Raw genomic sequence first — 11,487 nt, forward strand, 5'->3', positions numbered from 1 at the left:
AGTAATGTTTTGACATTTCCCCTCTTCTTCAGTAAACCATTAAGAATGGCCTTGTACGCAGACAGCTACATACATGAACATGCACTACCAACTCAGGCCCCTATCCCACCTACGGGGGGTACTCACTCCAGCCGAAGAAGGGGGGCAGGCTCCAGCCCATGGAGTAAGCCCAGGCCCCAGCCAGGATACACAGGGCCCTCCGTCGAGACATGACCCCTAGGGAGGCTAGGGGCCGGGTGATGACCACGTAGCGGTCCACGGCAATGGCCATCAGGGTGATCATGCTGCAGATGCCAAACAGAGCGCCGCAGAACGCATACAGCTCGCAACCTGTCCATGGGGAAGGGATGGGGGAGAGGGGTGAGAGAGAGAGAGAGAGAGAGAGAGAGAGAGAGAGAGAGAGAGAGATTAGGTGAGACAGGGAGAGGCAGGCCGAGAGTTGATGGGAAGATGGGATCGGATCCCGGTGGGAAACAGGATGGAAGAAGGAGGTGAGAGGGTTTGGGGGAGGAGGGGGAGATAGAAGGCAAAGAAACAGAAGGAGGATGTGAAGGAACAGGAAGGAGGTGTACTAAGGAAGGGGGAGGCAGGGGGGGTTGTGGAACGTCTCTTGGGAATAGGGGGGTGCGGGGAGGGTCACGGGGTTGTGTGGGGGAGGGGACGGGGGCTTCGGGGAGGCAAAGACAGGAGGGAAGGGCAGATGAGAGCCGAAGACCAGTACAGAGCGGAATGAGGAATGAGAAAAACGCGGCGTTCGTGCTTGGAAATGTTAATCCCCCGTTTGGTCCGTCCGCAGCGCGCCATCGGCCGTGCACATGCATGATTCCGTTTGACACTTGGCACGGTCTTTGTGGCGGAAAAGGCGGGAACTCCTTTGATGCGCCTTCGAAACACACTTGCAGTGGTCTTAACGGTTCAGGCGCTTTATCAGATTCGTCGCCCGAACGACATACCTACCCCCGCGCGGCATCGCCAACGATGCGAGGGGTTATAGGTTCCCACTGTAGCGTGGGCGCACCACCACCATGTCTCTGAATCATAAGTCGATGGGGTCATAAGTTATACATCACACACTGGGATGTCCAGTAGCAGACTCTGGCTCATGATTTATTGACTGAGGATCAAGTTGATCTAAGATATCGGGGAAAAGAGAGAGATAGAACACAGAGCGGGGTCCGTCCGTCTGTCTTTACTGCGCTACTGTCAACTGTACTCAAAAATCGAGATGCAGAGGAAATGTATTGTGTTAACGCACAACATAAACGGCTAATTCTACTCCTATTTAACCAGCGGTGGTTGTTTTTTCCAGAGTTTGATTCAAAACAGCTCTGGCGTTTCAGCTTCCTGCTAAATTGATTTAGAGCCGCAAGGAAAACAATGTGGGAAGCAACTGGAAGAAAGATCAATGATATGTTGTTTTTGAGTGTTTTTGACTGGGAGTATTGTTGGTTCTCCTTGTGCGGTACATTTAGTGTATGTTATTGATGTGCGAAGATGTGTGTAAAGCGCAATGTTGGTTTCGCCTTGTGATGTACATTGTTGTGGTAAATAAAATCTCCCGGGGACAGTAAGTCAAGTAATGTCACATATGGTTCCAGTAGGAGCTGAAGGTGACCGAAGTGAAGTAAATCAAGATGATGTGTTGCATCATCGAAGTTTCCCCTCAGCATGTGTGTGTGTTTGTGTGTGTGTGTGTGTGTGTGTGTGTGGGGGGTCCTGTTTGTGTATATATATCCATGTGCATAATCGGTGACCTGGTGTGAACTGGATGTATGAGGCTCAGTTATGGTTCCACGTCGACGCGACACAATGACCACGTAGACTCTTCGACGCGGTAATTAACCAGTTTTGATTTTGCCTCAGGTTTTAGTGAGCGGACCAATCACAGCCCTTGATGCTGCGTCGCCTCGACACAAGGTTTAAAATGTTGGGAGGCGCCCGTCAGCCCCCATGGAGAGTCCGCAAGGATGAAATCGTTCTGTTAACCCCCTTGCGTTGCGTCGACGTGGAACCATAACTCAGCCTTCAGGGTACACTGTCGGTGGGTACTTTTTTCTGGCCCAACCAATGGGATCGGTCAGAGAGAGAGTGGAACCCTAAACAGGCTCAAAGCCCTTTTGTTAGCGACAGCGCAATGCAAGTCCACGCATTGCCTCAGAACTCCAGCGAGATATAGATTAGGATTAGGGATGTAGGATTACAGTTACAATCAATTCCCTACTTTTTACTATTTTTTCTAGTTTGTGCCCTGACTTACCTAATGGCCTGTGTGTTTGATTGTGCTCTCGCGGGCGTGTGTGCATGGCTGTGTTTGTGTGCCAGTATGCTTTACGTACGCCAGGGTGCATTAAGGTTGACAATCATTTTGGCATGAATCGGTTTGCTTATGGGTGGCTGTGTTTTTCTCCCGTGTTGGAGCCCTGGGCAGCTCGGATGTGGCCCTTGCTGTAATGAAGGGCTGTTGCCTCCTAAGTCAGTAGGGGAGGAGGACAGCGCCCAGGGAGACCGCTTCCAACTGCTGCTATCAGTGTTTGATCAGCGAAGTGGAGAGAGCACATACTTTACCGCCTATCTCTCTACCATCTCCCTTCCATGCAGGCTGAGCCGATTCCCAGCAAACATAGACACACATGCACAGACACAGAAACACACAGAAACACACACACTCACATGCTCGTATATGCACACACACACACACACACACACACACACACACACACACACACACACACACACACACACACACACACACACACACACACACACACACACACACACACAAACACACACACGCAAGCAAGCACACATATGCACACACACACACACACACACACACACACACAGGCACAGACACATACACAGGCACAGACACACACACATACACACACAGAACTGTAAATATGCAATCACATCATCAAACACGCACACACACACACACATACACGCATACATACACACAAACACTTACACGCAGACACACACATACACACACACACAGACACTCACACACAAACACTCGCACACACACAAGCACAGGCACGTATATGCACACACATGTACACATGTATCCATGTTAGACACTAGAGTGTGATCCTTCCGTTGAATCGACAGTATCTTAGGGATCATGTGTAGTTTGCGTATGTAGGTTTCCATGCATGTATGCACAAGCATTTGTTCACTGCCGTGTGACTCTGCGTTACCTTTCTCGCCAAAGATCCAGCGCTTGTGCATGCTGGTGGTGAAGAAGATGGGGGTCTGGGTCACACACATGAGGAGGTCTGTGACGGCCAGGTTAATGATGAACATGTTGGCTGGCGTACGCAGACTCCGACTCCTGGAAACACACACACACACAAACACAGACACACATATACACAAAAGCACACACATACACACATACACGCACACATACAAACAAATAAACACACACACACACACACACACGCAAGCATACATACACACAAACACACACACACACACACATAAGCACACACATGAATAAATTAATGTAGTGCGCAAACAATCATTTGCATAATGTATAGAGTGTATATAATGTTTATAGTTTTGCACAAATCAACTGTGAGCTAGTTCATGTCTGCCCTGCCCCAAATGTTCTTGTTGTTGTTGTTTTTTACATTGAATAATTTATCAATGTGTCTGACGGTAAATTCCGAGACAGATACAGGTCACGAATGAGCAGTAGTGGTCGGGCGTCTTGTTCAAGGATGCCTACAGGCACCTTGTGGGGATTGGGGATCGAACCAAAGTATCTTTTGTGGTGGTCAGTCAACCACCTGAAAACCCTTAGAAAATATTGGCCCATGTAGTGGATTTAGACACAAGTGGAGCTCATTAAAGGTGACTTAAGAGCTTTTTATGACAGTCATCTGTAAGAAGTGGCATTCATTATCTATTCATAAGTGAAATGCTCTGTGAGAATATCTTTCTCCAGTAGACATTAGTACTCTCATTCTTCACATCTCTCAGTACAGCAACTTAAAGGTGACATATTATACCACCTGGTGTGAGTGTGAATAGCCGCTACAAAAAATGATCTAGGTGTATGACGGATAGATGAGCAACGTTTGCTACAGTCCACTGGGTAGGATGGTAGACTGATCTATCCAGCACCAATCTAGGTGGACACGCCCACTTGTGATGTCAGAAGAGGCAGATTTTCGAAACGGCTTGTAACAGCTAATCAGACTAACACTTGATGGTATACAATACCCTTGAAAAAAAATAAAAAAAATCCTGTATCGGCAGAGGGATATGATACCTGCAGAAGGCGTAGATGACGAGGAAGTTTCCCAGCATGCCCGTGATGCCGACCACCAGGATGACGATACCGATGGTGTAATGGGCGTGATCCGGAACGTCCACCGTGGGGAAGGGGTGTCTGGGAACCAGCGACTCCTGGGTGTGCGTGTAACAGTGTGTGTGTGTGTGTGTGTGTGTGTGTGTGTGTGTGTGTGTGTGTGTGTGTGTGTGTGTGTGTGTGTGTGTGTGTGTGTGTGTGTGTGTAGAGGAGGGAAAGATGAGAAGCCATGTCAAGCATTAAATGTCAGGTGTTTACCAAAACTTGTGGTATCATTGTCAAGGAAACCTAATAGTTTCCCCACTGTCATTGAGTCATAGAAGATGATCCACGATATGGAGAGAATAGGGGGCAGTGTGCCCAGTGATTTTCCAACATCCGCCGTCATTTAAGTTTTTTTTTATCACAGCTGATAACATGGGCCAGCGTTACACAAGACCACCGCCAGCCCCTTCTAAGATAAAAAACGAGCCAAATTGACAAACTAATATGAATTTGTCGGAAATAACTATCTTGAGGAAATACCTTAATTAAAGAAAAACGGAATTGTCTCTTAAATTATGGATAGACTCCGTCAGACTGATGCCTGGTGTTCTGGCCTTGCTAAGGTGACGAAGGAAAAAGTGGATGAAGGAAGATGTACGTAACATTATGATGTGTCCTGTTTAACCGCTCTCAGTTTTAACCCCCCCCACCCCCACTTCCATCCCACCTAGTCAACCTTATCTGTTTCTACAAAGGCAGTATCGGTGATAGGATAGAAACTAGCAAATACACAGGAGTGAAAAGATACCCTTCGGGGCTTATGTGTCTGTGCACAGTATAATCTGTCATGATTCCTCTGGGCTATAGACCTTACATAATACAAAAGGAACACACACAAACAGACAAGGTCACACAATAACATACATAGGTACACACACATTGTGGCAACCCGGCCCCGACACGGCGGGCCTGGAAGCCCAGAGGGCAGGTAATACGAGCTGTCTACCACCCTTTTCCCCCAGAGGGCGCCAAGGGTCGCATTGGCAAGGTCCCACTCAACGCCAACGGGAGACACCTGCACCAGGCCAATCAGACCCAGGTGAGGGCTATAAAGAGAAGCTGAGATGCAGTCTAAAGACAGGAGGTATGTGACCCATGTGGGAGCAGAGAGCGGAGCGAGAGTCCCTAACCGGACGGACCTTTGCCCCGGGACCCGGTCTAGAGAAGACCACTGGAGACCACGGAAGGACCTCCTCACCTGGATACCGGGACAGCGGGTGAGACACGACCACAGCATCCCCAGTGGCTCACGGAGCCCAGACTCTTTATTTGTTATAGTTTGCATTGACGAGTGATTCCCCTTTTTTCCGTTGTTTGGAATTAATAAACGTGCCTTGTTGGCAGTTTGAGCATCCGAGACTCTTGTTCCTTGAGCCGGGTTACCACAACATGTTAACATCAACAATCACTCATGGACACATGTTTACTCTCACACACACATACACACAAACACACACACGCACGTACTCACTCACGCACACACACACACACACATGCATTCAATTACAAAGGACAAGGACATGTTCCCCGCCAAAGTTCCCTATTTGTATTTGTTTTGCTTTGTTTTCTTTTCACTTTCAATAGATCCCATAGGTTGCACACATCAGCAATAGCACGGATGTGCTATGTGCAAATCAATTAGATGGCTTTTTTAAAGAGTGATTTGAAGTCTGTGTTTAATTTTTTTTTCGGGATTCCTTCACATATTAAGCGTTGGTGCGGATCATCACATTTAAATCACATCATTATTCGGTTTGTTATGGTTATAAGTATTAGTTCATCACTTAGACCATCCGGATCACGAGAACTCCTTTCGTGACCCCACATTCTGTTTCGCCACATGTATCAGTCTGGAATTCTAGCTTAACCCATATCGATTTCAGTAGGCGGGAGTAGATGCCTTGAAAGGCAAACTCCTTCAGCCAATCAGCGTTACAAAACATGCAACACCATCCCGTTACGCTGTTGGTGGCGGGAAACATATTTCCTGCTGAAAAACTCAGCTAGTGTTAACTATTGTTCTTGTTTAATGGTTGTTATCGAGTCCATTTCTGTGTTTCCTCTCCTAATGTTAAAGTGACCACTCATCGATTCAGGAGGCCATTACTGTTTTGCCTGCAGCTGACTGTACTTTACGTCATCGCCTACTACGACGCAGTCCCTGATCAACCACGAATACATTGCAATCCAGGAAATCGGTTTAGGCATCAGGAGGCACAGACTACTCGTAGGGATAAAGAAAATGAGGTCCTCTCGAGGGACCGAGTTAGTGAGCGGACCAGAGAACCGGGCTTAGCTTAGCGTACCAACCGACATGTTTCTCTGCACTGTTATTGCCTAGGCGTCAAATAGTTCCAGTTGAGGCCATGCCATGACCACCTCTTCCTGTCAATCATGGGTGGGCCACAACCTCGTTGTAGGGCTGATGTTGCACACTGCACTACATCAGACCCCCCCCCCCCCCCCCCCCCCATTACTTTAGAGGACAATCCTGTGTAAGGCAGTTGAAAGACATGTTTTCCCCCAGAGGCCGATACGGCCGAGACATCTTGTGGAGCAGGGACAGAACGATGACGTGTGTCATATGAGGCCGTCGCTCTGTCCCCACTTCACTTCACTGAAGCGCGCTTGATGTCCTGCAGAATTCCAAAACAAAAAAACACTTGTCATGTTTTTTCGCTTTTGGCGACTGCAATGGTCAGGTTTTATATGAATGACCTTGGCAGGGGAAAGACCAAGTGCAGCATTTGTCATGATGATGGAATGAAAGACCTGCCCATGGGAGTAGCACATGACATGAGTAGGTCCACTTTTCGCTTTGCGTAGAGACCACTGAGTGACTTGAAGGAGACTTTTCAGAACCATGTTTGTCATTCGTCCACTTTTTCTTCACTGGTGTCTATCACCTTTTCACGTTTCCCTTCACAGACTCCAAATGGTGAGAGAAATAATGGATGACCATGTCTAAAATCATTTCCAGCTTTTGGACAATTTGAAAGATTTGCTCTGCTTTCTCTTGAGAGGCCAGCGCTCTTAAGCAATGAAACAAAAGGTGAGTTGGTTTCCTCGCATCCTCATAATCGATGTTAATTATTCCTTTCTTTTCCCACTGCGAGACACCATTTGAAGATGTTAAGTAGTAAGGAGAGAGGCCATACGACGTATTGTGGTCCCTGGAAGAGAGACCACCATGCCGAAAGCAAACAAACAATGAAACTGAGCTAAATATATCACACAAAAACCAACATCCCCAAATCGTACTTTAGGCCCACTAAAGCTTCCTGGATTGTTTCAATGTTCCTCCAGATCTTCCAAACAATTTCCTTCCAATAGTAGTGTCTGTGTTTGTTGTGCGCGTGCATGTGTGTCTGATTCTCACATCTGTTTCCTGCTTCCCTGCGGTGTCAAGAGCCAACCGTGGTGGTGGGTAGTTGGTTATATTGTGTGTGTGTGTGTGTGTGTGTGTGTGTGTGTGTGTGTGTTATTGGAGGACACGGGTAGGTCTAACCTTCCTTGGACAGTGGCTTCGGCGTCAAAGGCATAAGATGTTCTTGCTTGCTTGCGTCTGTGTCTGTGTGTGTCTTTGTTTATGCATGCCTGGAAGGGGACCAAGTGTGATTCTGCATCAGTGGAATGCTACTTTGATTCTGTCAGCACTGATGTGTCAAATAACAATCAAACACACGCTCTCTCTCTTTCTTTTTTATTAAAAGAGACGCACGCACGCACGCACGTGCACACACACAACAAATCATCCATGTAAGGACATTTGCACACTTACAAGCACAGAAGCAGAAGAACATGCTTGCACAAAAACATGCATGCAGAAATGCTGCACAAAACTGGCTTCTGTTAAGGCCCTATCTCTAACCCTAACCCTATCCCTCCAGCTTCTTCGATCCCCTTTGAGAATGACAGAAGAGGGATTTCCTTTCTATATCCAGAAGACCACTGGGTCTGATACTGAACCCCCACATTAGAATTCTCATTAACTCTCCAGGAGGTCCTTTACAGCGTATGCCCTTCTCACCTGCTGCTCGGGTTATCGCTTCCACAATGCGTAGCTTCATTTCAGGTGTACCGATGCACGAGGTGTTAATGGGGAATTAAATAATTCCCCATTTACGAACTGTGATTTGATGTATTCAACTCATCAGATAGGATACCATGATGACATTGAAGGCCGTCCAAATAGGATCCGCTGCCCTTTAAACTGAGGATTGCTCAGATGATTGGAACACAAATTATTTGGTCTATCCGGGCCACAAATTTCATATTATACAGACCGATAAAATTCATAAAATTAGCATGTGAAATTTGAAGTCAATAATAACCGAAAGCTAAACTAAATCTCTTTATTTTGGAAGGATCCTTTGACTGGGACGTAGACCAGTTGCGCTGCAGAGCTGCATGTGTGCTGACAATCCGGCACCCCTGAATCTGCCGCGCACACACATGACATATGATTAATCAGCCAATTAATCAACCTATTAATCAGACTTATAATGGCGCTTTCAACAGCTCAAGAAGCATGCCCGAGTGAACCAAAAGCCACAGGATCATATGCACCTGAAAAGTGTGTATGCTCAAAATCAAGCTAGCAGAACATACTGTACAAACAAATATCATCGAAATACATGCAAACAGCACACGTCTATACACACAAACACAGCTACACCATTACAACTATCCTCTCTCTCTTTGCCACTCTCTCTCTCTCTCTCTCTCTCTCTCTCTCTCTCTCTCTCTCTCTCTCTTTTGCCCTCGGTATTGCGTCCGATAGACTGTCTTTCACACACACACACACACACACACACACACACACACACACACAGAAAAACACACTCACACACACACACTCACACAAACATGCATTCAATCACGAAGGACAAAAGACATGAATTCCTCGCCAAAGCTCCCTATTTATGTTTGTTTTGCTTTGTTTGCTTTCAGTAAATCGCACAGGATGCACACATCATCGCAACAGCAACGACGTGATAAACACACACATTGTCTGGTTGTCTATATAGGACAAATGGATGCGCAATGTGAAAAGTTAACCATTGAAATACCTACCCAACAGTTTGTGTACGTGTGTTTTTAACGAGAACCACATTGATATTTCACCACTCTGATAAAGGTAGCCCATAGGCACTAAGGCTTCTTATCACCAGTCCACCATTTGTCATTGAGGCTTAGAGCCATGTATTAAAGTAGTTATAAAGCCTGAAACACTTTGACATCTGATAAAACACCTTTTGTTGACACCCAAGGTCATGTTATTCTAGAGAGAGAAGATAAACCGTTCAAAGAGTTGCAGGCAATGCTTTAGCGGACGTTTCAGTGTTCAGCTATCGCTAAGGCCAGAAAGATTACATCCAATGAAAAATAGGGGTTTTCTGATAACTCTTAGACATGTCCGGGGCCGACAGCCGAAACCTGGATGATTCGCTGCCAGAAATACCCCAAATCGGTGTGGTTAACAGCGACAAGCGTCCATCAAATGAGGCGAGTCGGCTGTACAGAGCATAAGTCCTGGAGTTCCTTATGGATTTTAAAGACTATTGGCCACGCAGAAATGTCCTCCGTTTGACAGACCTTTGTGTAGTGATCAGTGTTTTGTCCGTTTGCTGTATGGCTGCAATATGGAAACATGTAGACTCATTGCATGGATTCACAGCGTAAATCCATACAACCCTAACAGACAAAATAACGGAACAATTGGTATGCAAACAAGGATGCTCTGCGAGGCGGACGCACTGTTCCTGTCAAAGTGATAATAAAAACATCCAGGCTCCTGCAAAGACAAGTGCGTCGGTGCCAATGACTATACGACACTTACATCCTAAATCACTGACAGCCTGGGGGGTTACTCGCCTCCGCTTATTACGTTACAGTGCTGAATGAGCGGAGGACAGATTCCTATACGCACGAGCGGGTCGCCGGTGTACTATAGCCTAATTCATGCATAGAAACACGAGAGGAACGTCTTCGTTCCACACATCATGTTCAACAAGTAAACAGAGAGGAGGACACTTCTAATTCCTTTAAGTTATGAACCGCACACACCGAAACCAAACTTAATTTTGCTGACTGTAATGTAAAGTTTAAAAAGTCGTCCCCTCTGTGAGGCTCTTCCACATTCCGCCACATCTATCGGCGACGCGCATTACGCACCATGCTGGTTGACCTTTATCTGCTGGAGTTCAAACAGAATCACAGTTGAGCAGTGGTCCTAACAAGAACGTGGATATTACTTACAGCCGTGGAGACAGGAGGAAAATGCATCAGCCGATGCGCACTGACCGAACTTATGTTCCACTGTGCGCGCGTCGAGCCCAGCAGTCCGGTGCCGACGACCGTGTTGGTCGCCTCGGTGGTCGGCATGCCTGTTCTCATCAGCAGGCGAGCATCTATTCCCGCCATTCGGTTCACGAAATGTAACGCGCCGGAGGAATTCTGCGACGCGGCACCGTGTGACAGTGTGAGCAAGATGCTGTTATCCTGAAGAGAGGTGTGAGTGTGGGCACCTCTGGCAGCGCAGCAGGCAGCAGGCAGCCGAGATCTCTGCTTCAGTGCAACTGGTCAGAGATACAGAGAAATCACCAGGACCACGGTCTCCCGCCGGTCCAAGCTCACAGGCTGCCGGCACAGCAGTGGTGGAGTGAGGTGGGGGAGAAATGTCTCTCTCTCTCTCTCTCTCTCTCTCTCTCTCTCTCTCTCTCTCTCTCTCTCTCTCTCTCTCTCTCTCTCTCCCCTGTCACGCTATCTCTCCCTCACTCACTTTTTCTCTCTCTATCTCAGTCTCTCCCACTCCCTCTTTCTCTCCAACCAATCTCGCCTTCTCTGTCCTTCTATCTTTCTCTTTTTTTCTTTATTTTTCTGTGTATGTGTGTGTGTGTGTGTGTGTGGGGGGGTCTCTCTATTTCTCATTCTCTCTCTCTCTCTCTCTCTCTCTCTCTCTCTCTCTCTCTCTCTCTCTCTCTCTCTCTCTCTCTCTCTCCTTTAGTTCTCCTCGCCTTCCCTTGGACTCTGATAAACACCTTGTATACCCTGTATTATTTGCTGGTATTTTCGCTGTCTGTCTGCTTTCGGCTCACTTAATCTCTTGTGATTTTTTCATC

The 11,487-nt window shown here is 47.0% G+C and overlaps 1 protein-coding gene across 1 annotated transcript in view; it reads right to left on the bottom strand.

The window, feature by feature from the left end:
- Positions 1-11,065, bottom strand: part of LOC132446384 (melanopsin-A-like) — a 19,826-nt gene extending 8,761 nt beyond the window's left edge. Inside the window, exons 1-4 of the mRNA XM_060036645.1 lie at positions 10,625-11,065; positions 4,280-4,416; positions 3,201-3,334; positions 127-330 (exon numbers count right to left, since the gene is read on the bottom strand). Of these exons, the coding sequence (XP_059892628.1) occupies positions 127-330; positions 3,201-3,334; positions 4,280-4,416; positions 10,625-10,789 (640 nt within the window). The 5' untranslated portion in view covers positions 10,790-11,065. The remainder of the gene's footprint in view (positions 1-126; positions 331-3,200; positions 3,335-4,279; positions 4,417-10,624) is intronic.
- Between the last annotated feature and the right edge of the window lie 422 nt (positions 11,066-11,487).

This window comes from Gadus macrocephalus, chromosome 18, assembly GCF_031168955.1.
Source record: "Gadus macrocephalus chromosome 18, ASM3116895v1".
Taxonomy (NCBI): Eukaryota; Metazoa; Chordata; class Actinopteri; order Gadiformes; family Gadidae; genus Gadus; species Gadus macrocephalus.